Genomic DNA, 26,811 nt, shown 5'->3' with positions numbered 1-26,811 from the left:
CACGCCCTCCCAAGCGCCATGCTGGGCGTTCGCGGCGCGGCCGTCGCGCGGGGCCTGCAGGTCCTGACGCACTCATGGCGGCGGGACTCCCGCGCCCTGGTCCTGGCGCGTGCGTGTGGCGCGCCCCCCACGGGGCACTGGCAGCCTTCTGCGGGGCCGGGACCGCGCAGGCGTCGGCTCAGCCTGTCGGCCGCAGCGGTCGTGAATTCGGCGCCGCGCCCTCTGCAGCCCTACTTGCGCCTCATGCGGTTGGACAAGCCCATTGGTGAGTGCGGGCGGACGGGCCGGAGCGCGCGGCGCCGCAGGTCGGGGAGGCTGCGGGCGTAATGGAAACGAAGGCGCCCGGTACTCTCCGGACACCCGGACTCCGAAGTGGCCCCCCGACTTTCCCATTCCCCTGAATCCGGGGTGCTCCCGGCGAGCAAAAAGTTGGCTCATTCCACAGTCCTCATTTAAACAGTGCATCGAGCGGAAATTCCGTTCTCGTGCCCCTTTATTTACAGTATGGAAGCACTTCCACATTCATTGTTAGAGCCTTCCCATTATTCTGTAAGGCTCCAAAGCAAAGAACTAAAACTGTAATGACGTTGAGGAAAGCAGAGCCAGACCGGGTGAACCATATATGGGACATTTCTATCTAGTGCCTACTGTAGAGCCTGGCGGTAGTATCAAACGAATTGCTACCACATCGCCTAGTCTCAGGTACTGAAAGATCTCTGGAAACTCCCTGCTTCCAAGGAACTCCTAGTCTAGTTGAAAAAGACAAATTATTGGGTGAGCTAGGAAAGTAGGAGATCAAATGTTAGTGGTACAGAGGGCAAGTGCTACAGTTAAAAAGAGTAGTTACCATGGATCTCCATTGCTAGAAAGTGTCAAGAACAAATTGGATCTCAAAGAGCAGGTAGATTTTGTAGAAGAGAGAAGAAATCTTGATGGGTGGGAGAGATGTTTTTGCAAAGACTCAAGGGTGGAGAGGTGAAACGCCAAGGATATGAGCTGATCTGGAATGGCCAGTGGGTGTAGAAAACACTGAGAGGCAAGGCTGGATAAGACCGAAGAAGGATGGACAGTGGGAAGGGAGGGGCGGAGCCTGGATTCCAGGAACCTAGATGATGGCCATTTGCCTGGCAATGCATGGAAATCCATTAGGATGCCTAGATATAGTCACTCCACCTCTGCCCAGCCAAGACCCCAAATTAGGTCTTGCTTATGGTATTCTAGATTTATGCACTACTTATTTGGGAGCAGAGCACTAGTGTTAAAACAATTAGCTATTAAAGTATAAAAGCAAATTAAAAGCGCAGTCCTGCCTTCACAACCCCTTGTATTTTGGGGCCAGATGAAAGTTGATAGGCATACATTTCCAAGCCCAGTTCTCATCTGAAGCGTAACTATAATCCTGTTTTGGTCTCTGTGTCACGGAGCAACAGTATAGGCCTACAAACATCCAGGACGGATCAACAGCTGCCATTATTCCCATTTCCACAAACCTCTGGCTTTTACATTAGTGGCTAAACTACCCCACCACATAATGAGAGGCTAGCTACCAAGAGGTTATGAATAAAGCTCTGGAATCAGACCTCTTCATTTCTCATCCATAAAATGAAGATACTAATAGTACTGTCTTTATAAGGTTGTCAGGAGAATTCATTTATACATATGTGTGTGAAGTCCTTAGAACAGGGCCTGCCATAATAAGTGCTCAAGAAATGTTAGGCATCAGTACTTGAGAAGTGGGAATTGAAGAAGACTGGGTTAACAGTTACGTATGTTAAGAGGATACCAGCCTGCCTGCCTTAGTTCTAAATAAGATGATGATTACAGGGTTTTTTAGACAATTTACTAATAGTACTATGTTAACAATTCATTCAACAAACATTTTTTGAGCCCCTACTATATGCCAGGGACAATAAATTGACAATAGAATTGCAGGTTTGATATTTTTTTATTTAAATTATTCTTTCATGGGGCAATTTCACGTTCATTGTTTTACTTTGTTGAAGTTGGATCTTGTTTTTGTAAGCCAAAGTGGAATTCATTGTTTTTCAGAATGGATTACAACTTCTTTCAAATGTGTCACAAACCATGGTATTTCAGAAAGTTTCAGCAGGTGGCACTCTTTACACTAAATTGGTGGTGTAATTTTTGTTTTACTGCATTTATGGGTGATTATGTTGTCTTGAAGATAATATGCAATTAAAAGAATCTTAGGTTCTATTTTCACAGGTTTTTTTGGTCTGCCCACCACCTCCTCTCAGAACTTGTTCAATTTATTTCATCTCCCAGAGAATTTTTCCTTTTTCTACAATAGACATTTCTTTCTGAAATGCATCCTCGTTACCTCTGCATCCTTCTTCACGGAGGAGAGAATAATGAAAGTACCAAAGGGAAGAGGGGCAAGAACTGTGGCTGAGAATCAGGAGCGCAAAGGAGCAATAAGAACTTAAGTGTATGTAGAGATTTAGGTATGCTGAGTGATAGTATTGGCCTTAGACAGACTAGAGCCAGGCTACGTGAGTTTAAATTTGAACTCTGCCACTTTTTGCCTTTGTGATCTTGGGCAAATTACTTCCTCTGTGCTTAAGTTTTTGTATTTGTTAAGTGGGTATCATAAAAACTGCCTATCTCATAGATTAGTCATGAGAATCAAAAGTGTTCAGTGACAGCACCTGGGACATAGTAACAGGTACATGTTTGCTCTTACTGTTTTTGCATCGTCACCAGTATCCTTTGCTAATAACAGTTCTGAGGTAGATAGTCTTTCCCCTCATTTATACATGAAGAAGACTGAACCTTAAAGTTTAATATACTTTAGTGTCTAGCATCACTCCATTTCTTAGTGGCAGACATCAAACTGAATGTCTGACTTTCCCCTTCATTATAGGAAGCCCCCCTCATCTATAGGAGTGCCCTACAGATTCCTATAGGTAAGTGAATATAGTACCCGTAATGTAGACTGATGGCGAAGGAAATTTTGTTGCTAATGCAAAAATGCTGTAGGTGACTACACATCTTTTCTCTCCAGAATTCTTTTTTTAAATAGTTCTAATTGCACCAGGAAAATCACGCCTTTGAAGTGGTGTTCTTTTGTTCCTGTCAGGGCAGGGTCACTCTGTCCCTCTGAGCTATACTGGTAGATCCAGGAAAAAGGAAGCAAACACTTAACCTCTCTGAGCGTTTGCTTCCTCATCTGTAAAATAGGAACAGTACTGGTGCCCACTCTGTAAGGGTGTGGTGGAGGATTAAATGAGTCTGTGTGCATAAAGCATTTAGAATAGTAGCTAACATTTCAGTAGATGTTAGCTGTTGTTGCTTTAGTTTTCTATGGGACACACCAAATAGGAATCTGTTCAGGACAACCTGAATCTGAATTCGAGTCTGAACTGGCCCTTTCTTGTTTTCAGCCTCTCCTTGTCTTTTCTGCTGTGTCCTCCGTGGTCCCTCCCCCAGTGACTTGGGTGGCGCTGTTATTTATGCCTTTGTAGGACCCTGTATTTGCCCTGTTTTTGAATTGATGTATTTTATTATTGTTTAACCGTGTTTCTTCCTTTTTATTTATAAGCTTCTCTCCCTTAGTCACTGTTGTATTCTCAGTTCCTGTATGTGCTTTAAAAATACTTATAAATGAATAAAGCTTAAACTTACAAAGTTTAAATATGATTATAGGCACTTTGTCATTTAGTCATTTTTATATAAGATCTCATCTTTATTTAGCCACATCTCCTTTTTCTCTGATGTACCTAAATTGGGAAGTAAAGATCAGAATTTGTCGTAATAGGCACCATATCCAAACACTTGTTGAAAGACTTTCTTTTTAGAATATCAAAGTTTACATGTGAAATCTCTTTTCTGTACAATCTATTTGGTTTTAGCTTAATTTCATCTAGTTTAGGGGCTAAGTACCAAGAACTAATGCCATCTGAGCATGGAGCTGCAAAATATTTAAAAAACAGTAGGTTAATGACCTCCTTCCTGCAGGACCATTTTTCTTTTATTGTACTAACAATAGAAGAAAGTTTTGCTAACCTTTTTTTAGCAGATAGTATATGCATATGATACAAAATTGAGAAAGTGCAAAGGTGTAGAGTGAAAACTAAGTCTTTCTCCCCTGTCTCCCAGCCACCCAGTTGCCCTCCCCAGAGGCAAGTATCAGTTTCTGCTGTATCCTCCCTGACATGGCCTATGAATATACTGACATTCAAGTGTATGTATTTGGTGTTTGGGGATGCATATGCACGGTAAAAATAGTTTGGTTGCCCTCCATAGGGGTGGACTGCTTTGTAACCTCATGAGAAATGTGTGAGTATCTGACTCCCCAGGGTGTGTTGTCAGAATCATTCTGACATGTGAAAAATGTTACCTCGATATAATTTTGATGTGTTATTCTGAAAGTTGATCTTTCATATAAATAAGAGTCATTTGTATTTCTTTTTCTGTGAACTTCTGTAATCTTTTTGGTCTGTTTTTCCGTTGGGACTATTGATCTTTTTTCAGTTTCTAGGAACCCTACGATTTGGGCCAAAGATATGAGTTGTTCATTTACTTTCCCAGTTTTGTCATGTGTTTTTTTGATTTTGTGTTCTTTACTTCTTTGGGATGTAGTGTTTGAACAAAGGAAGACAGTTAACTAACTCGAATGTGTACCTTTTTTGTCTTTTTATTTTTGCTTAGGCACCTGGCTGCTGTATCTGCCGTGTACTTGGAGCATTGGGCTAGCAGCTGAACCAGGTTGTTTTCCAGATTGGTACATGTTATCCCTCTTTGGCACTGGAGCTGTTCTGATGCGCGGAGCAGGCTGTACTATTAATGACATGTGGGACCGGGACTATGATAAAAAGGTAGTTTCTTCCTGAAAAGGAATAGGGAGGCTCCTCTCAATTCCGTAGAGTGACATGGTGGCATCACTTTTGAAGTCCACAGGTGGCAAAGGATCATTTAGTGGACTCACTGAGATCCAGCATTAGAAGTACCGTTTTTCAGTTGAGTAGCTGGTATTGCACTGTGCATCGCTCGTCCTTTCCTTTCCTCACACGAGAGCGGCCCTGCAGGTGGGGTGTGTACTTCATTCTTACAAAATTAATTAGAATTTAGAAGGCCAAGGGAAGGATGTTAGGAGCAAAGTGAAAAGTTCATCCTGAACCTTTGCGCATCCAAAAGAACAGTTGCTCTTTCCTTTGAGATATATACTGGAGTTGTAACTATTCTTCTATAAATCAAATCTTAATTAAAGTAAGCCAAGGAAGCCCCTATTAGCATTTGCTATAATTGTTTCTTTAAAAAATGTAACTTTTGTTCTTTTTTTCTCCTTAGAAAAATAGTACTTATTTAATCTGAAAAATTCAGACAGTACATAAATAGAAAGTATGGAAAGTGCAAGTCTTTCTTTTTTTTTCTTTAAATTTTTTATTGTTATGTTAATCACCATACATTACATCATTAGTTTTTGATGTAGTGTTCCGTGATTCATTGTTTGCATATAACACCCAGTGCTCCACGCAGAATGTGTCCTCTTTAATACCCATCACCAGGCTAATCCATCCCCCCACCCCCCTCCCCTTTAGAACCCTCAGTTTGTTTCTGAAGAGTCCATCGTCTCTCATGGTTCGTCTCCCCCTCCGATGTCCCCCCTTCATTCTTCCCCTCCTGCTATCTTCTTCTTCTTCTTTTTTTTTTTAACATATATTGCATTATTTGTTTCAGAGGTGCAGATCTGTGATTCAACAGTCTTGCACAATTCACAGTGCTCACCATAGCACATACCCTTCCCAATGTCTTATCACCCAGCCACCCCATCCCTCCCACACCACCCCCACTCCAGCAACCCTCAGTTTGTTTCCTGAGATTAAGAATTCCTCATATCAGTGAGATCATATGATACAGGTCTTTCTCTGATTGACTTATTTCACTCAGCATAACACCCTCCAGTTACATCCACGTTGGTGCAAATGTCAAGATCTCATTCCTTTTGATGGCTGCATAATATTCCAGTGTGTGTGTGTGTGTGTGTGTGTGTGTGTGTGTGTGTGTGTGTGTGTATACACACACCACATCTTCTTTATCCATTCATCTGTTGATGGACGTCTTGGCTCTTTCCACAGTTTGGCTATTGTGGACATCGCTGCTATAAACATTGGGGTGCACGTACCCCTTCGGATCCCTACATTTGTATCTTTGCGGTAAATACCCAGTAGTGCAATTGCTGGATCGTATGGTAACTCTATTTTCAACATTTTGAGGAACCTCCATACTGTTTTTCAGAGTGGTTGCACCAGCTTGCATTCCCACCCACCGTGTAGGAGGGTTCCCCTTTCTCCGCATCCCTGCCAACATCTGTTGTTTCCTGACTTGTTAATTTTAGCCATTCTGACAGGTGTGAGGTGGTATCTCATTGAGGTTTTGATTTGGATTTCCCTGATGCCGAGCAATGTTGAGCACTTTTTCATGTGTCTGTTGGCCATTTGGATGTCTTCTTTGGAAAAATGTCTGTTCATGTCTTCTGCCCATTTCTTGCTTGGATCATTTGTTCTTTGGGTGTTGAGTTTGATAAGTTCTTTATAGATTTACAATACTAGCCCTTTATCTGATATGTCATTTGCAAATATCTTCTCCCATTCTGTGGGTTGTCTTTTGGTTTTGTGGACTGTTTCTTTTGTTGTGCAAAAGCTTTTTATCTTGATGAAGTCCCAATAGTTCATTTTTGCCCTTGCTTCCCTTGCCTTTGGCGATGTTTCTAGGAAGAAGTTGCTGCGGCTGAGGTCGAAGAGGTTGCTGTGTTCTCCTTTAGGATTTTGATGGACTCCTGTTTCACATTTAGGTCTTTCAACCATTTTGAGTCTATTTTTGTGTGTGGTGTAAGGAAATGGTCCAGTTTCATTCTTCTGCATATGGCTGTCCAATTTTCCCAAAACCATTTGTTGAAGAGATTCTTTTTTCCACTGGACATTCTTTCCTGCTTTGTCAAAGATTAGTTGACCATAGAGTTGAGGGTCCATTTCTGGGCTCTCGATTCTGTTCCATTCATCTCTGTGTCTGTTTTTGTGCCGGTACCATACTGTCTTGATGATGACAGCTTTGTAATAGAGCTGGAAGTCCAGAATTGTGATGCCACCAGCTTTGCTTTTCTTTTTCAACATTCCTCTGGCTATTCAGGGTCTTTTATGGTTCCATACAAATTTTAGGATTATTTGTTCCATTTCTTTGAAAAAAGTGGATGGTATTTTGATAGGGATTGCTTTGAATGTGTAGATTGCTCTAGGTAGCATTGACATCTTCACAATATTTGTTCTTCCAATCCATGAGCATGGAACGTTTTTCCATTTCTTTGTGTCTTCCTCAATTTCTTTCATGAGTATTTTATAGTTTTCTGAGTACAGATCCTTTGCCTCTTTGGTTAGATTTATTCCTAGGTATCTCATGGTTTTGGGTGCAATTGTAAATGGGATCGACTCCTTAATTTCTCTGTCTTCTGTCTTGTTGTTGGTGTATAGTAATGCCACTGATTTCTGTGCCTTGATTTTATATCCTGCCACTTTACTGAATTCCTGTATGAGTTCTAGCAGTTTTGGGGTGGAGTCTTTTGGGTTTTCCACATAAAGTATCATATCATCTGCAAACAGTGAGAGTTTGACTTCTTCTTTGCTGATTTGGATGCCTTTGATTTCTTTTTGTTGTCTGATTGCTATGGCTAGGACTTCTACTACTATGTTGAATAGCAGTTTTGGTAGTTGATACATCTCTAGGAATGCATCCATTTCTTCCAGATTATCTAAGTTGCCCATAATATGTTCTTATAATTGTTTGTATTTCTTTGGTGTTGGTTGTGATCTCTCCTCTTTCATTCATGATTTTGTTGATTTGGGTCATTTCTCTTTTCTTTTTGATAAGTCTGGCCAGGGGTTTATCAATATTGTTAATTCTTTCAAAGAACCAGCTCCTAGTTTCGTTGATTGGTTCTACTGTTCTTTTGGTTTCTATTTCACTGATTTCTGCTCTGATCTTTTATTATTTCTCTTCTGCTGGGTTTAGGGTTTATTTGCTGTTTTTTCTCTAGCTCCTTTAGGTGTAGGGTTAGGTTGTGTATTTGAGACCTTTCTTGTTTCTTGAGAAAGGCTTGTATTGCTATATACTTTCCTCTTAGGACTGCCTTTGCTGCATCGCAAAGATTTTGAACAGTTGTGTTTTCATTTTCATTTGTTTCCATGAATTTTTTTAATTGTTTAATTTCCTGGTTGACCCATTCATTCTTTAGTAGGATGCTCTTTAGCCTCCATGTATTTGAGTTCTTTTCGACTTTCCTCTTGTTACTGAGTTTTAGTTTCAAAGCATTGTGGTCTGAAAATATGCCCGGAATAATCCCAATCTTTTGGTACCGGTTGAGACTTGATTTGTGACCTAGGATGTGATCAATTCTGGAGAATGTTCCATGGGCACTAGAGAAGAATGTGTATTCCGTTGCTTTGGGATGGAACGTTCTAAATATGTCTGTGAAGTCCATTTGGTCCAGTGTGTCATTTAAAGTCTTTATTTCCTTGTTGATCTTTTGCTTAGATGATGTGCATTTCAGTCAGGGGGGGTGTTAAAATCCCCCACTATTATTGTATTGTTGTCAATGTGTTTCTTTGCTTTTGTTATTAATTTCCTTATATAATTGGCTGCTCCCATGTTAGGGGCATAGATATTTACAATTGTTAGGTCTTCTTATTGGATAGACCCTTTAAGTAGGATATAGTGTCCTTTCTCATCTCTTATTACAGTCTTTGGTTTAAAATCTAATTTGTCTGATATAAGGATTGCCACCCCAGGCTTTCTTTTGGTGTCCATTAGCATGGTAAATGGTTTTCCACCCCCCTCACTTTCAATCTGGGGGTGTCTTTGGGTCTAAAATGAGTCTCTTGCAGATAGCATATCGATGGGTCTTGTTTTTTAATCCAATCTGATAGCCTGTGTCTTTTGATTGGGGCATTTAGCGCATTTACATTCAGGGTAACTATTGAAAGATATGAATTTAGTGCCATCGTGTTGCCTGTAAGGTGACTGTTACTGTATATTGTCTGTGTTCCTTTCTGGTCTATGCTGCTTTTAGGCTCTCTCTTTGCTTAGAGGACCCCTTTCGATATTTCTTGTAGGGTTGGTTTCATGTTTGCAAATTCCTTTAGTTTTTGTTTGTGCTGGAAGCTTTTTATCTCTCCTTCTATTTTCACTGACAGCCTAGCTGGATATAGTATTCTTGGCTGCATATTTTTCTCGTTTAGTGCTCTGAATATATCGTGCCAGTCCTTTCTGGCCTGCCAGGTCTCTGTGGATAGGTCTGTTGCCAATCTAATGTTTCTACCATTGTAGGTTACATATCTCTTCTCCCGAGCTGCTTTCAGGATTTTCTCTTTGTCTCTGAGACTCATAAGTTTTACTATTAGATGGGGTGTTGAGCTATTTTTATTGATTTTGAGAGGTGTTCTCTGTGCCTCCTGGATTTTGATGCCTGTTTCCTTCGCCACATTAGGAAAGTTCTCTGCTATAATTTGCTCCAATATACCTTCTGCCCCTCTCTCTCTTTCTTCTTCTTCTGGGATCCCAATTATTCTAATGTTGTTTTGTCTTATCGTATCACTTATTTGTCGAATTCTGCCCTTGTGATCCTGTAGTTGTTTCTCTCTCTTTTTCTCAGCTTCTTTATTTTCCATCATTTGGTCTTCTATATCACTGATTCTCTCTTCTGCCTCATTTATCCTAGCAGTTAGTGCCCCCATTTTTTATTGCACCTCATTAATAGTGCAAGTCTTTCTTATCTCCTCTTCCAAACCCCCAGAGAAGCTTCATTTAACAGTTTGATGCATTATGTTTCTCTGGATTATTTTCTGTGCATATTCTAATGCATGTGTATAATTATTTCTTCCTCAACACACAGTTATTTTCTCAAGGGAAGCATCCATCCTGTTTGCCTTTTATCCTAGCGACTCTCCCATAAAAAAGTATGAGATGATTCATTAAATGCTTGAGTAAATAATCAAATAAACTTTCAATTTAAAAGAAACCCATGGTGAATTATATAAAATACATAATCTTATATACATGTATATAAAGTGAATAATCATCCTTGTTTGCCTTTCATACTGATCTAAATTTTCCTTTAGCAAGACACACCTGTAATGATTTTTAGTTTATAAGAACAGTATCACAATGCCTTTTTTAATTAAAAAAATATTTATTGAATACTTGCTGTGTGTGAGGAATAGTGATAGGCTTTCAGAGATTTCATGGATGAAAGACAGTATTCCTGACATTGCAGTTTCATAGTTACACTCCAGCAGTACTCTTATGAGAGTAGTGTCCACAGGGGAACTTACTGAAGATCCCCTATCTCAGTCGAAGGGAGCAGAGAGAACTTTCCAGGGGGGTGACCTATGAACTGTGTCAGAATAAGATGGCAAGAAAAGGGTGGGCTGGAGAGTGAAGGTGGCTCTGGGCAGAGGGAACAGCGGATAAAGAGGCATGGCTGGGAGATAAACTATAAAGTTTAACAACTGCAGGGCTGTGGTTTGTGTGTCGCTGGAGGATAGGATTGTGGCAGGTGGCAGGAACTGATGCTGAACACATCTCTCTACCCCGCTGACCCAGTTGAGATAAGTCGATTCATTCCAGGAGATGCATACTTTCTTGATTTGGGGTTCATAATTCTGCATAATCATATGATTGAGGCTTCTGGTATATATCACTTCAAAATAATTCTTGAACATGTTTAGAGCAGCTAATGTCAAAATCCTGGTTGTAATATTTTATTGAACTGTAAAGTTTTGCAGATGTTACTCTTGGGGGGAACTGGATAAAGGGTATGTGGGATCTTTATATTTTTTAAAATGCAAAGATGTTTTTTAAAAACTGCATGTGAATCTACAGTTATCTCAGAAGAAAAAGGCTAATTAAATAAATAATATATTCAAACCAACCAACTTTTAATTAACAAAATCTGACCATTTTCGTTTTCCCTTAGGTGATTCTTTTTCTCCTTAGGTAAAAGGTTATTGATTAGATACCTTTTATCTCCCCTATGACATTTTTCTCTGATTAGAAGAGTCCAGATTCTATATACACATATAACAAAGCTCTTAAATGAATGTTTTACAGCTATTGAGGAGGTTTTGCTAACATGACTTAAAATGTTATGTGCCTCTTTCTTTTTAAAATCTAATTTCTTTTTTTTTTTAATTTTTGTTCAGTTTATTTAAATGGAAGAAAAAAAAAATCAGTTCACCCATTTCTCCCACGCCACCCCTCCCCAGCCCCTGCCTCTGGCAACCACCAGCCTGTTCTCTTTTTTTATAAGCTTGAGTTTTTGTTTTGTTTTGTTTGTTTTAGATTCCATATGTAAGAGAGATCATACAGTATTTGTCTTTCTATCTGACTTATTTCACTGAGCATAATGCCCTTGAAATTGATCCATGTTGTTGCAAAATGGGAAGATTTTTTTAATGGCTGAATAGTATTCCATTTTGTATATATGTGTGTGTGTGTACAACAGTTGTTTTGTTTTTTTTTTAATCCATTCATCCATCAGTGGACACCTAGATTGTTTCCATATCTTGGCTATTGTAAATAATGCTGAACATGGGGGCACATACATCTTTTGGAATTAATATATTCATTTTCCTTGGATAAATACCCAGATGTGGAATTCTGGATCATATGGTAGTTCTATCTTTAATTTTTTGAGGAACCACCATACTGTTTTCCACAGTGGTTGCAACAATTTATGTTCCACTAATAATGCACAGGAGTTCCCTTTTCTCCACATCCTCACCAAAACGTACTTCTTGTCTTTTTGATAATAGCCATTCTAATAGGTGTGAGATGATACCTCATTGTGGTTTTGTTTGCATTTCTCTGATGATTAGTGATGTTGAGCATCTTTTCATGCATCTTTTGGCCATCTATATGTCTTCTTGGAAAAATGTCTATTCATGTCTTCTGCCCACTTTGTATTCGGATTTTGGGGGTTTTTTTTGTTTGTTTGTTTGCTTTTAGTTATATGAATTCTTTATATATTTGGATATTAACCCCTTATTGGATATATGATTTGCAAATATTTTCCCCCATTCAGTAGGTTGATTTTCATTTTGTTGATGGTTTCCATTGCTGTGCAAAAGCTTTTTATTTTTTTTTATTTTTTTTTAAAGACTTTATTTATTTATTTGAGAGAGAGAGAGAATGAGAGATAGAAAGCATGAGAGGGAAGAGGGTCATAGGGAGAAGCAGACTCCCTGCTGAGCAGGAAGCCCGATGCAGGACTCGATCCCGGGACTCCAGGATCATGACCTGAGCCGAAGGCAGTCGCTTAACCAACTGAGCCACCCAGGCGCCCTGTGCAGAAGCTTTTTAGATTGATGTAGTCCCACTTTATTTTTGCTTTTGTCGCTTTTACTTTTGGTGTCAGATCCAAAAAAATCATTGCCAAGACCTGTGTTAAGGGGCTTACTGTTGTTTTCTTCTAAGAGTTTTATGGCTTTAGGTCTTATGTGCAAGTCTTTAAACCATTTTGAGTTAATTTTGTGTATACTGTAAGATAGGAATCCAGATTTATTTTTTCGTATAGCTGTCCAGTTTTCCCAGCACCATTTATTGAAGAGACTGTTCTATAGTTTTGGCTCCTTTGTCATAAATCAGTTGACCGTAAATGTGTGGGTTTATTTCTGGGCTGTCTGTTCTGTTTCATTAATCTGTATGTCTGTTTTTATGCCAAAATCATACTGTTTTAATTACTGTAGCTTTGTAGTATAGTTTGAAATCAGGAAGTGTGATGCCTCCAGCTTTGTTCTTTCTCAAGATTGCTTTGGCTACTTGCAGTCTTCTGTGGTTCCATACAAATTTTAGGGACATCTATTTCTGTGAAAAATGCCATTGGAATTTTGATGGGATTGCATTGAACCTATATATTGCTTTGAGAGGTATGGACATTTTAGCAATATGAATTCTTCCAATGCATGAGCATGAAATATCTTTCCATATATTTGTGTCTTTAATTTCTTTCATTAATGTCTTGTAGTTTTCAATATACAGGTCTTTCACCTCCTTGGTTAAATTTGTCTCTAGGTATTTTATTCTTTACTGCAATTATAAATGAGATTGTTTCTTGTTTTTTGTTTTATTTTTTAAGATTTTCTTTATTTGACACACAGAGAGAGATAGCTAGAGAGGGAACACAAGCAGGGGGAGTGGGAGAGGGAGAAGCAGGCTCTCAGCTGAGCAAGGAGCCCAATGCGGGGCTCGATCCCAGGACCCTGGGATCGTGACCTGAGCCAAAGGCAGATGCTTAACGACTGAGCCACCCAGGCGCCCCGAGATTGTTTTCTTAATTTCTTTTTCAGACAGTTCATTATTAGTGTAAAGAAACATAACAGGTTTTTGTATTTTAAAGGACGAGTTAAAAAGCTTGGCCAAGTTGTAATGCGTATCTCAACAGTTTCTTAAAGACTGTATATCACTAAGGATATGTTTGTGGCTCAGGGTTTTGCTTAGTATGTTAGATAATAAGTAAATTGCTAGTATATTAAATGATAAGTAAATTGTTATTCAGGTATGAGTTAAGTGTGTTCTGTTGATGTTGTGTATAATCTACCAACCCTGTGATAAGCATTAGGTCCATAAACATTGAAATAATCTCAACATACAGGTATTAATGATTTAGTTTTATTTTATTTTATTTTTAAGAAATACTTATTTCAGAGAGAGAAAGAGAGAGAATGAGTGGGGGAGGGGCGGAGGAAGAGGGACAAGCAGACTCCCCACTGAGCAGGGAGCCTGATGCAGAGCTCCATCTCAAGACCTCTAGATCATGACCTGAGCCAGAGTCATATGCTTAACTGACAGCCACCTAGGCGTCCCAGTGATTTAGTTTTATAAGCTATGAGCAAATGGTTTCATTAAAAACCACATAGAATATGTTTTGATCATCATATTATATCATTTTTAGTCTTTTGATGGAGTACTTGTTTATTTTCAGCTTTCGAATTTAGCCAGGTAATTATCACTACTGAAGGGACAGTGTAATCTGTGGTTAGTAGTGTGGTCGGGGGACTAGACAGATAGTGCTGCCCACTGTCCATGACCTTGGAAAGTTACTGAGCCTCCGCTAAAACAGATGGCAAGAACTTGTGAGTGGCTAAAAGTCACGGTTGTTATAAGGATTCAATGGTGTGATGCACACATAGCTCTTAGAACAGTAGCACATTGTAAGCACTCGTGTACTAGCTGGAATAATCATAATGTTCTAAAACAAATACAGGACATAAATATATTTCCAACTAAAACTATAGGGACCAAATCAAAGATAAAAGATCAAGTCTGGCACTCTAACCAAGGTGAGTCATTATAGTTTTTGACAAACTGTTTTATTGCACAGTGAAGCATGCTATAAAATGGGTCAGCAAATTTTTTCTATAATAGGAACAGATAGTAAATATTTTAGTCTTTGTGGGCCATACCATCTTTGTTGCAACTATTTGATTCTGTTGGCACATGAGAGCAGCCATATACAATATGTTAACAAATGGGTATATCTCTGTTTCAATAGAATTGTATTTATGGACACTGAAACTTGAATTTCATATTATTTTCATGTGTCATAATACAATACCCTTTTTTTGAACTGATTTTCAATTGCCTAAAAAAGTAAAAACTATTCTTATTAGCTCACAGGCCATATAAAAATAGGCAGTAGGCTGGATTTGGCCCATAGGCCATAGTTTGCTAACCCTTGACATAAATCAAAATCAAAATGGAAATCTGTTATATTAATAGTTTCAACATTTATTGCATACCTGTATGCTTTAGATACTGCATTTACTCTATGAGGTAGTGCTCTTGTTGCCTCTTTCTCTTCTTCTCCCTCTCTCTTTCTGTTTTTCTTTTAACAGGTAAGTAACCTGAGTCCAAGAGAGGTTAAGTAATTTGCCAAAATTCACACAGCTGGTAGGTGATGGAACTGGATTCACATGCTGGGCTCTTGGATCCCAGATCCTGAGTTCTTCTAACAATGTTGAAAATTTTGGTTATGCTTTTTTATGCTTCAGTTTAGAATAATCACATTTCATGATCTTTAGACAGGAAAAGAACAACTAATTTATCTTATTTGTCCCCATAATAGCTCTGTCTGTTCATATTCTTATATTGAGTCTGCCCTTTATATTTGGGTACAATTAATATTAGATTATAGATCCATCCTTAAATAGCCTGGCAAAAGCACTCCCATTTTCAAACCCAGGTAATCTGTCTTCTTTCTTTATTTACATTTGATTGCTGATTGCAGTGCTTCCTATAATCAAAACATTCACTGCAATTTCCTCTTTCCTTAGAATTACCATTATTATTGTCTCTCTTTTCTCTGTAGAAATTAAACATATACTTGCTAATAAGCTGGGTAGCTAACTAGCCAGATAAGGAAGTTGCTTCATTTTGTGTGTTCAGAGATGGAGATGGGAGATGGAAAGAAAGGGGAATGAGTGGTGGGAATTTTTAGTGCTTTCAGAGCTCTGTTTTAAATATGAAGTTTTGATTTTTGGCAGTGTTTCCAATGTTGATTTCACTTTTTATTCATATTTTTGCCTTAGTGCCTGCCTTGGGCCATTCTCTTGATTACATGTTTACATCCATGATTGAACCATTACATGAGGCTAAGGTATGTGTTTTTATGTATTAAGGTTATAAGAACAATGAATCGCCCAATAGCAGCTGGAGACATTTCAATTTTTCGATCCTTTATTTTCCTCGGAGGACAGCTGACCTTGGCACTGGGTGTTCTTCTGTGTCTGAATTACTACAGGTATAGTAAATGTGTTTTTCAGAATCACGTATAAAATCTCTCTTTTGAAATGGAGAAAGTAGGAATAAATAAAATTGAAATATCTTTATCACAAAATTGTTTATTGGCTCCTTATGGAGCATCTGTAAATTAGCAAGTATAAAGAAATCACCACATGTCGTAAAATCAAGAATGCTTTCAGCCAAAGGAATGAGAAGATCAGCATTTAATTTATTCTGAACCACCGTTATACTTCCGTTACGTGTTTCCTAAGAAACACATGTCACTTTGATAGCTTTTCCAGATGCATACATGGATGTGTGTGTATACCCTTATGTATAATTTTATTTATCCTGACAGTGTCTGTAAATTAGATAGAAGTGATTATACTCATTTTGCAAAAAGATTAACCAGGTCTTTCCCAGAGTCACGCTCATAATCGATGACAGAGGGCAAAAGTGGAAGGATTCATTCCTAGATCTCTAATAGAGACAAAATTAAACTTTTGTGCATCTGATGGCTACTTATAAAGTATATAAATGAGGGAAAATGAGATAAAAAATAAGTGTCATTTTATAGAGACTAGACTTAATTACAAACTTTGCCCTGATAGCATCACATGAAAATGCGTTTAGAAGGTTTTTCCTGGAAGGACAGTGTTAGGTGAGCTGTGAGATACCTAAGAACACCTTATACTGTCATCCTTTTATAGATGCTTTATCCTCTCCTAGAGAAGTAACACCCATGTGCATATTGGGAGGGGGATCCTGACTCTAATTCTGTTGGGACACCTCCATTTACTAGCTGTCTTAATGTTGGAAAAAACACTTAGAGAGGCAGTGGCATATGGTGGGTATTAAGTTGGACTCTAGAGCCATCCTGCTCAGGATTCAGGTTTGAATCCTGGCCCTGCTACTGACTGGCTGGATGACAGTCAACAAATTACTTAATCTCTTTGTGCTTTAGTTTCCTCATCTGCAAAAAGCAAGTGGAATAAAACTGTCTCCCTCTTAGGTTTGTGGTGAAGATTATAATGAGTGAACCTGTGTAAAGCAGAACAGCGCCTAATACACGAAAGCAGCATATGTATTATTATTTTGTTCAATTGTTTTGTAACACTTAAAATATTTTCTAATCATGTTTTACCCTAATTAAAGTCTGGGAAAATAATTTTACATAACAAAAAAGATAATTGAAGGTAAGTCATTTTCCAGTTAGTATTACTACTATTGTTGTCTTTAGTGATTTCTAAGAGATGGTGATACTAATCTTCAATGGCTTTTCTTGATTTCAGTATAGCTCTGGGAGCAGCATCCCTGCTTCTTGTCATCACCTACCCACTAATGAAAAGAATTACATACTGGCCTCAACTAGCCCTAGGTGAGCTTGAAATAACTACCAAGTATTTCCTTCAGTACCCTCAGACTTGTGTGTTTGTGTGTGTGTGTGTATGTATGTGTGTGTGTGTGTGTGTGTGTGTGTGTGTGTATGTGTGTATAATGTGGCAGAGAGAAAACGTCAAGTCAGTCATGAAATTTTCTAAACCAAGAATAGATTTTCATATTTAAGAGAGGGCAATTAGCCATTTTTATTGGCTAAGAAATTTTGCATACTGACTAAGATTCTCATTATTATTTTCTGAAATGCTCTTTTAAAAATCGAGGTATGTCGTGAAGAAAAAATTAACTGATTGGACCCTGCCCTTCTCTTTAGGTCACCGACCTGGATGCCCTGAGGACTTGGGGGAGTGGGGTAGAAAGCACAGTCAGGCAAGAGAACCAGGGTTAGTATGTGAAAGCTTAGATGGCCCATCTCTTTGAGGAGAAAGTGAGCCAATCTTGCCTCTGGCTCCCACAGTGCTCTGGTGTGGTGCTTACTCGTTTCACCAGCAGTAACTAAAAGAGAAGATACTGAGGGCTGTGTCTGTCCCCCCAGTTGTAAATTGTATATGCCTAACAGATAAAGCTCTCTTTGCCTTTGGATGGCCCAGTGTCTAGCATAGCACTTGGTATATCATGGGTATTCCATAAATATTTTTTTGGCAGAGAGAGCCAAAGGTAGAGAGGTAGGGAAATCAGAATCTATTGCAAAAATGCCTACTCCTAGAATAAGCTAGAGTATTCCTAGAACTATTCTAGTTGTTTGAGCTATTTTTTTAGTGAATAAAAGAAGAAAAGGGGTTTCTGAGAAGAGACACGTGGGACCCACTGAGTATGAGGTACCTGAAGGACTTGCAGGTAGGGACGTCCAGCAGACAGTCCAGTGTCTAGTCTCAAGTGTGGGGAAGTGAACAGGTTGCACAAGGAGATTTAGGAGCTGTTCACATGTAGATGTTTGTCTATAGTCCGCAGAGAAGATGGGCTTACAGAATAAATAAGTGTACCAGCCTATACTCTTGTTTCTGTAGCTTATGGGGGAAGTCCAGTCATAAAGGAAAGAACACGGGATTTTGACTCAGGTAGGTCTAAGTTGAAACCCCAGCTTCTACTACTCAATGCCTGTGCCAGGCACTGTACTAGGTAGAGTAAATGTTGTTCTCACGAAACCTCCTGTTTATCAGGGTGATGTGACTCTTTCTGTTACGTGTGTTATTTTAATTTCCCATTCATCTCTCTGAGCCTATCTCCTTTTTTGTGCAATGTAGCTAGTCACCACCATGGAGAGCTGAGAGAATTTCAGGAAGAGACATAGTAGAAAACAGTGCACAGAGCCTAATGCATAGAAGCACTTATTACGTGCTGATGCCCCCTCCTCTTTTGGGGAGTCTAAAGTGCATTTAGACTTGTCCTCTCTGTCTCACCATTTGTAGGGCTGACTTTTAATTGGGGAGCATTACTTGGATGGTCTGCTGTCAAGGGCTCCTGTGATCCATCTGTCTGCCTGCCTCTTTATTTTTCTGGAATCATGTGGACTCTAATATATGATACTATCTATGCCCACCAGGTAAAAAAAAATATCTTTTTTTCTTAACTTTAGTTTAGTTATTGTTGTCATTTAAGAACTTTATTAACCACGCTTCCTTGGCACCAACAAAATATTTTTGTTTCATGTGTATATATGTTTACTAAAGAGATCAATTCTTACTTCCAAGCACTTAAACAGTCTTTATGTGCCAAGCATATCAATATTTTTGTTACAGTTGTTGTTTTGTCTTTTAAAGATTATTTGAGAGAAAGAGTATGGTGGGGGGGCAAAGGGAGAGGGAGAGAAGCAGACTCCCCTCTGAGCTTACAGTATGAAAGGAAAAACATACACTAACCCCACATTCATTATTTGGATTTGGTGCCCAGAAGATAGCCTATCAGATAGCTATCTGCCTGCTGGTAGGTGCAGAGTTCAGCATGTAGCCTCTGATAACACATGACCATATTTACAACGGTATGTGGAAATGCTTAGAAATTAAATTGCTGGAGGAGATCAGTCAGCTAGATGTGAGTGTACCACCAAAACCTAGCTCTACTTTATACAGAAAGGATTTGATGGGAGAGGCATGGAATAAATTGAGCTAGAAGTGAAATGTGAATGGATGTGGTTAGGTGGCAGTTGAGCATTTTTCTATATCTGTGATTTTAGCAACATTGAAACTAAAATGTATAGGAAATTGTTGAGATTTGAGAACTCTAATTAGACTTGAGTTTTACTTCGAATGTAGTCAGTGTGTTGTTACTAGTCATTAATAGGGTTATAAGAAGTACAACGACATGTGGAAATGGAGCTGGAAGATAATCTTCCAGCTTAAGTGACACTTAACTTCGATTCGGCCTGCACGTTCGTTCATTGCCAGTCAGCCTGTGTCTCTGAGTTACTGTCGGCTTTCACAGCTTATGTCCTTTGAAAGACACTTTCTTCTGGGATTAGGTAGTGGTGATGGTTGTACAATCCAAATGGTGAATTTTATAGCATGTCAATAAAAACCGGACAATTTCTTACTGCCTTCTGGTGTTAGGACAAAAGAGATGATGCCCTGATTGGTCTTAAGTCCACGGCGCTGCGTTTCCGTGACAACACCAAGCGGTGGCTCAGTGGCTTCGGTGTGGCGATGCTGGGGGCTCTGAGCCTGGTGGGTGTGAACAGCGGTCAGACCGCGCCCTACTACACTGCTCTGGCTGTTGTAGGAGCCCATCTGGCACACCAGGTTGGACCTTTTTCTTACCTTTCCCCCTCATTTTTCCTTGGTATAAATTTGTAAAAATTATTTAAGCAAAACAACCTCTGTGTTTACCAAGCAGGGTACTTCTTAAAACAACTACTTGGCGTATACTACCTTGAACCCTCCCCTCTCCCAACATGTCATCCATCCAAAAAATCAAGCTGAACTATTTTAGAGAAGTAGTCTAAAACTAAACCTAGATTTATTTTTTTTCCCTCTGATGTTTCTGGAATTTTGTCTGATTCATGTCTGGAAAATTTCAGCAGTGTCTGAAGGTTGTGGGTTGAGTTGAATTGCTCTGAAAGTAAACTGATCAACATAACTATATTTTTACTCTGCGGCCTTCAGTGATGGATATGGTGGTTAGCAAACTAATCATTCATAAGTTTGGGTCCCCCTGGCAGTAGCAACGAAGGCCAGATAAGACATGAAGTGCTAACTTGTCAGAGTTCTGCCTAGATAGAGGGAAACTGTCATTTCAAGATATCCAGCCAGCACCCACAAGCTTATATTGTGAATCTACATTAGTGACTTTTGTAAAATAAATGAACTAAATCTAATCTTAATGAAATAGCTAGCTTGTACATGGACTCTAGTTTTGTATCAGCGTTATTTTTATTTTCTTCAAACAGATCCAAAAAGATGTTAGCCTGTATGTAAATGATCTGTTGTATACAGATTATTGCAAATTACTTATCAGTGTAAGCAAGACTTGCATAGCAGTATGAAGGAAACTGAAATTCAATGTCCATAAAGTAAACCCCATGCCGTATCACCTTCAATGTTTTCTTCACAAGGAAAGCTAAAAGACAGGAATTGGTGATCTCCAGTATTCTCTAGATTTCACCACTTTCCTCCTCAGAATTTCATAGCATCCTCTCTTACTCATAACTCAGCTCTGTGGGGGTTGTCACCATCAATTGATTGTCTGATCAGGATAATGGATGTGTATCCATATTTAATAAAGCACTTGGATATTAGTGGAGGAAGGCAGAAATTACGAGGAAAACTATAAATACTGTAGAAATATTTGGAGCTCACCTTATAATTCTAAATGGCATTTGTGGTCTTCTCTCTAGTCCTTGTCACAATATTTTAAGATGGAATAGCCTTCTAAGCTTTGGAAAAAAAGGAGATCATGATGTTGGTTTTTTTTTTAAGATTTTATTTTTATTTACTTGACAGAGAGAGACACAGCGAGAGAGGGAACACAAGCAGGGAGAGTGGGAGAGGGAGAAGCAGGCTTCCCGCGGAGCAGAGAGCCCGATGCGGGGCTCGATCCCAGGGCCCTGGGATCATGACCTGAGCCAAAGGCAGCCGCTTAACTGACTGAGCCACCCAGGCGCCCTGGAAATCATGATGATTTAAGTCCGCAGGCCATATAATAAAGAATAGTTAGGGAAATGAGGGATGCTAATGCTTAATAAGCCTAGGAATGACTAAGACAGGGACATGGGACTTTTCTTGATACGTTTGCAGGACTCCTAGAGAGAAAAAGGAATATGTTTGTTCTAGGTCACTAACAGTAGATCTAGGTTGCCAGATCCCCTTCTCTGTGTGGGAATGGGAAGACTTACACAAGCATGGGGGTGTATTTGGTTATCATAAATAAACTGGGGAGGGGTCACCGCAGCCATTTAGTGAGTGGGGCCAGGTATGGTAAATATCTTTCATCACACTAGACAGCCCTGCACAGTAGGGAGTTGTCCTTCCCAAAGGTGACTTGTCCCCCTGTTGAGAAACACTGCTCCAAGGAATAAAGCTAGAATTGGAGGGTAGGAGTTGGAGGAGGCAGATTTTAGAACAGTCACTGTAACTGGTTTAGAGCTTTCTAAATAGAAGTAAAAATAGCATGGGTTGCTTCTCAGAGCATTCATGCACCCCTCGAGTGGAAGGTTTTAGGACATGGCTTGGATGATACCCAATGAGAGAGATGGTAGATTTTTCTACGCTGGGAAACAGTTTGGGGTACATTAAGGGCTTCCCATGGCTTAAAATCCTGTAACAAAGTGCTGCTGTCTTCTCTGTACTAATGTGTTTATTTATGATGCCAAAAAGTTTATACTAAGTGCTAATGCAGCATTGTGATCTTCTCTTACAGATCTACACTCTAGACATCCACAGACCTGAGGATTGTTGGAATAAATTTACCTCCAACCGAACACTAGGACTAATAGTTTTGTTAGGGATTGTCCTTGGGAATTTGTGGAAGGAAAAGAAAACAGATGAAGCAAAGAAAAGTAAAGATAGTAGAATAAAAATTAGCAAATGACATTGATCTAGGAGTCTTTAAAACAAAGTTTGGCAAAACACTCTCAGGTCTTGTTACCACATAATTAGATTTGAAGAAGCAGTCTTGCAATGTGTTAATGAATTAAGAACCAGAAGATGAAGACGTAGACCATATTTGCCTGGATTTAGTTCACGTATTTACTAGCAAAATCCTTCCCCTGTCTCAGAAACGAGGAACTCTTTAGGATTTGAGCGACCTTGAGTCTTCTGCTCAGGATGATTATGAGTTTGGGCACTTTAAAAGACACCTGATTTGTGTCTCATCTAAATGAATGAATGTAGGAAAATGGACTTTATTTTTAGGGAAAAGTAAAAGCTGCTGTAGAAAGTTGGGGTTTATTGTTCTTTGTTGTGATGTTTACTCACTACCAAAAGCTGTACTTGAGGAAACCAGTCTGTTTTTTGTATCTTTGGAGAATTTAAATAAGTAAATAAAAATTTTTATCTATTTTATCCATACGTACTTCTGTTGTTACCAGTCCTGGACGTTTACTTCACACCTCCAGTCTCTGTGTACCGGCATGGTGACCAGAGGTTGTGGGTTGAGTTGAATTGCTCTGAAAGCAAACCGATCAGCAGAGTCCCAGGGACTATTTTAATTTCTGTTGATATCTTTTTTTTATCTTTTCAGATTGTGATATATAGGATAATGGCATGTTGGCTCAAGTGTCCTAACAATTTCTTCCCTTGCCCCCTTCAGAATGTTCTCAACACAGCAGCCAGAGTGATTTCCTTAAAATCTATGTGAGGTTCTGTCATTCCTCTACTCGGAACCCTCCAGGATCTCCCAGGTTCCTCAGTACAGACTAAAAGTCCTATCAACCTGCCAGGCCCTTCGTGATGTGGCTTCATCTGCAGCTACTTTCCCACACCCCTCTCTAGCCCCACTGGCTTCCTCACTGCTGCTCAGCAAGCTGGCGGACTTCTGCCCCAGGGCCTTTGCATGTACACTTCCCCTTGCCTGGAATGCTGTCCTTGAACTATGTCAGTCCTCCACAGCAGGTCTTTTCCTAAATGTTACCTTCTCAGAGGCTTTTTCTGGCCACTGTTTATAAAATTACATAGCAAGTGCTACCTACACTTCCTTTGTTGTTTTTTTTCTCTTCAGAAATTTGCAGTATTAACCTAAAATACATTTCACTTGATTTAAGTGGCTCTTGTGGATAGTGGGGTGTGGGGGAGGCAGCAACCTTGTGTATGTGGATTGGGGGTGGCACTAAACACTAAATTGCATAATGGTGATAATGGTGGTGATTATGCAGCTGACAGAGCCCTTACGTGTGCCAGGCCCGGATAAATAAGCACAGGAAAATGTAGTGAACTGTTTATTCAGCAGGTACTGAATCATGGAGAGTGAGTGTTTAGATTTACAACAGTAGTAGCAGCCATAATTCTACTCTACTAAAGCAGCAGTGAGTCGAAGGGGAGAATAGAAATGTATCCTACTTTAAAGGAAATATGATTGGCTTCTATTTTATCTAATTCTGACATTGTATCAGGATAGATAAACTTTAAATCTGTTGATTTCTGGGTTGGTTTTTGTTTTTTGTTTTTTACAAATATATGTTTTTTCCTTTGGAAAAAATTAGGAAAATACACAATTTAAGTGTTGAGAATAAAAATACAGAGTTTAAACACATGGAGGGATGTTTTCAATAATGAAAGAAATGAGAAATGGAAAAAATTGAGCTTAGAAAAGGGTTATGCCTCTTGAAAAGACACCATTTCTCATAGCAAAAAATGTTGATTTCTAAATGCCTTTTCCCAGGCGTGGGCTCTAGAAGGATGTTGGCCAGGTTAAATGGTGGAGGAACATGGCCACTGGGGCTCTGTGCTTAGCACAGCAAGGCCTGGTGTGGCATCCCCTACATCGTACCCTAGACGACACCTTAGAGCAGAATCCCTTTTTCATTTAGGAAAACGTTCCAGTGTCTAAAAGGGCAATAACTATTAAGGACACCACTGTGACTGGTGTCCTTATTGAGGATTAGCTGTATGATAGGCCAGAATCTATCCATAAGCTATTCTAGACTAGCTACATAATTTGCAGATCACCCTGTATTTTAAAATGCTTAAAATCTTAATCCATTAGCACAACTCCAATTGGAGGAGGGTAACTACAATGTATTTCAGTTTCATTTTCCTAAGTTGGTTGATGAAAGTTAATATGGAACAAATCCTAGAATCAGCAAAGCTGCAGCCATTTATGATAAATGGGAAGAGGAGAGAATATAGATTAAAATTCAGAGATTGTCTTGCCTTCAAAAAGCTGCTCAAACTTAACTGAATTATTTTAGTTCCTTTTCATTTCATTTCTTCATTCTTCTGCCAGGTAGAAAAGCTGAAAAAGTAGTATAAATACGTAAGGGGCAGATTGAGGGGTTGGAGAGAGATGAAGTCAATTATTAGCCTCTAAAGTCATGGACTTAAAAACAATTCAGGGTTGGAAAGAGGTTTAGCTGTCACCCATCCCGTCATCTAGTGCTGGGGGTGTCAGTCTCCCGCATAACCAGGAGGAGTACCATAGCTTCAAATAGATTACATCTTGTTTTGGGAGATGGCCCTAAGTTTCTGCTGCAGAATCACTGTGAGGTTGTCAAGAGCATGTGAAAGAACTTTGTAAACTGAACAGTTAACCTAGGAGAAGTTTATGGTGAGGGTGGGCATGGGGTGGAAGCTACAGGAAATCTGGCCACAGGGTCAGAAAGTAACCCATCGCAAGTATGGCCTCTCCTCTTCCTGGACTTCTTTGCTAGATCGCTTTATGGCTCTTGCAGATTATAAAGCCTTCCACGGGTCACACCCTGCTATTTCCCCTAAATCAACATATACTCTTCCCCCTTAGGCAAGTCTCTTCCCTAGCCACAGGCCACACTCATCTGCCCAGCTCTGCCATTACAACTGTCCAGGAGGCTGGTACATGGCGAGGCCTTGGTCTTTGGAGCAGGCAGCCTCGTGTGTGAATCCTCCCTGTCGTACTTGCCAGCTGGAGACCTCTGCGCTCGGCCACCGCATTTTCGTCTGTCCAAACTGGGCTTTTGGGAGCATGAGACAGAGTTGGCATGCAAACGTTTAAGCCTGTTATGGACTGAATTATATTGCCCCCAAATTCGTATATTGAAATTCTACCCCCCAGTAACTCAGACTGCATTCATGTTTGGTGATAAGGTCTATAAAGAGGTTATTAAGTTAACGTGAGGCCATTAGAGTAGGCCCTAATCCACTGTGACTGGTGTCCTTATAAGAGGAAGTCCGGACACGTGGACACTTGCCCCCAGGGATGACTGTGTGAAGGCACAGGAAGAAGATGGCCACTTACAAGCCAAGGAGACTGGCCTCAGAAGAAACCAACCTTGCCCACACCTCCATCTCAGACTTCTGGCTTCCAGAACTCAGAAAAATAAGTTTCTCTTTTTTAAGCCATTCGATCTGTGGTATTTTGTGATGGCAGCCCTAGCGAACTTAATACAAAGCCCCGGTACCTAACTTAGTCCAGAAAAAGACACTCTTCAAATACAGTTCACTAGAAAGCTCTTCCTTTTCCACCCAACCCTACCTTTTTATCCTAAAGCACAAGTTTTAGCGCTTCTGGTAATTACAACAATGGTGGACCGAATAAAATCCTCCAAAGATGTCCATTTCCTAATCTCCAGAAACAGTTTATGTGTTACCTTATATACTAAATATATAGTATATATACAAAAGTGGCTTTGCAGATGTGATTGAGAACAATCTTGAGACGGAGATTATCGTGGTTCTCTGGGTGGGCATGCCGTAATCACAAGGCTCTTTGTAAGAGGGAGGCAAGAAGGCCAAAGTCAGTAGCAAGAGGTGGAACAATGGAAGGACAAGGTTAAAGCGATGCAAGGGGGGGGGGGTGGCGCGGGCGTGGGCCAAGGAAGGCAGATGGCTTTTAGAAGCCGAGAGAGACAGGGACACGGGTTCTCCCCTCAGAGCCTCCAGAGGGAACCAACCAGCTGACACCTTGACTTCCACCCAGTGGAACTGAGTTTGGACTTCTGACCTCCAGAACTGTAAGATTATAAATTTGTGTTGTTGTAAGCCACTACATCTGTGGTAATTTGTGACAGCGGCAACAAGTAAACTAATACAACTGTTCGAGCTCTGACTGACCCTTCCTCTGAACGGCCAGAGCACGTGGTCGGTGCCAGTGGAGTAATTGCTAAGAACGCAAGTCCAGGAAAACAGCCTGTGTGGATTGGGGTCTCTGGTCTCTGCTCTAACACCTGCTGGCTGGGTGAACGTGAGCCAGTTACGCGATCTCTCTGTGGTTCGGTTCCTCAAATGGGACTAATGATGGTACCCTTCTCGTGGAAATGGTCAGTCTCCATCTACTAGAATGCAGAGTCCATGGTAACTGGGACTTTGTCTTAGTCACGAAAATAGCCCCAATACACCATACCGTAGGCACTTGACAAATATTTGTAATTTATCGTACATCAGTGTGCTTTTTTTTTTCATTTTTATTGTGAAAGTGTCGTTGACATGCATGTTAGTTTCAAGTGTATAACATAGTTGATTCAACAACTCCATACATTATGCAATGCTGGTGTGCTAA

The 26,811-nt window shown here is 39.8% G+C and overlaps 1 protein-coding gene across 3 annotated transcripts; it reads left to right on the top strand.

The window, feature by feature from the left end:
* Nucleotides 1-22,695, top strand: COQ2 (coenzyme Q2, polyprenyltransferase). Of its 3 annotated transcripts, XM_027600006.1 has the most exons (8): nt 1-265; nt 4,672-4,838; nt 15,690-15,811; nt 17,085-17,170; nt 18,198-18,248; nt 18,600-18,733; nt 19,737-19,925; nt 22,042-22,695. In XM_027600006.1, exons 1-8 carry the CDS (start codon nt 19-21, stop codon nt 22,210-22,212), a joined length of 1,167 nt encoding a protein of 388 aa, XP_027455807.1. In that variant the 5' UTR covers nt 1-18; the 3' UTR covers nt 22,213-22,695. The 3 variants fall into 3 exon arrangements, with proteins under 3 accessions (XP_027455807.1, XP_027455809.1, XP_027455808.1); XM_027600008.1 differs by lacking the exon at nt 19,737-19,925; XM_027600007.1 differs by lacking the exon at nt 18,198-18,248 and having other exon boundaries at nt 19-265.
* Nucleotides 22,696-26,811: the final 4,116 nt, after the last annotated feature.

The sequence above is a fragment of the Zalophus californianus genome, chromosome 2 (genome assembly GCF_009762305.2).
Source record: "Zalophus californianus isolate mZalCal1 chromosome 2, mZalCal1.pri.v2, whole genome shotgun sequence".
NCBI classification, from domain to species: Eukaryota; Metazoa; Chordata; class Mammalia; order Carnivora; family Otariidae; genus Zalophus; species Zalophus californianus.
Note: the sequence above shows the minus strand (reverse complement) of the source record. Positions and strands in the feature narration are given on the sequence as shown.

What these genes read in the sequence shown, in the direction of transcription:
- COQ2 (XM_027600006.1), top strand. Translation starts at nt 19, where the DNA reads ATGCTGGGCGTTCGCGGCGCGGCCGTCGCGCGGGGCCTGCAGGTCCTG. An exon ending in GCGGTTGGACAAGCCCATTG is followed by an intron (nt 266 to 4,671) that starts GTGAGTGCGGGC and finishes ATTTTTGCTTAG; the next exon opens with GCACCTGGCTGCTGTATCTG. An exon ending in GAGCCCATCTGGCACACCAG is followed by an intron (nt 19,926 to 22,041) that starts GTTGGACCTTTT and finishes CTTCTCTTACAG; the next exon opens with ATCTACACTCTAGACATCCA.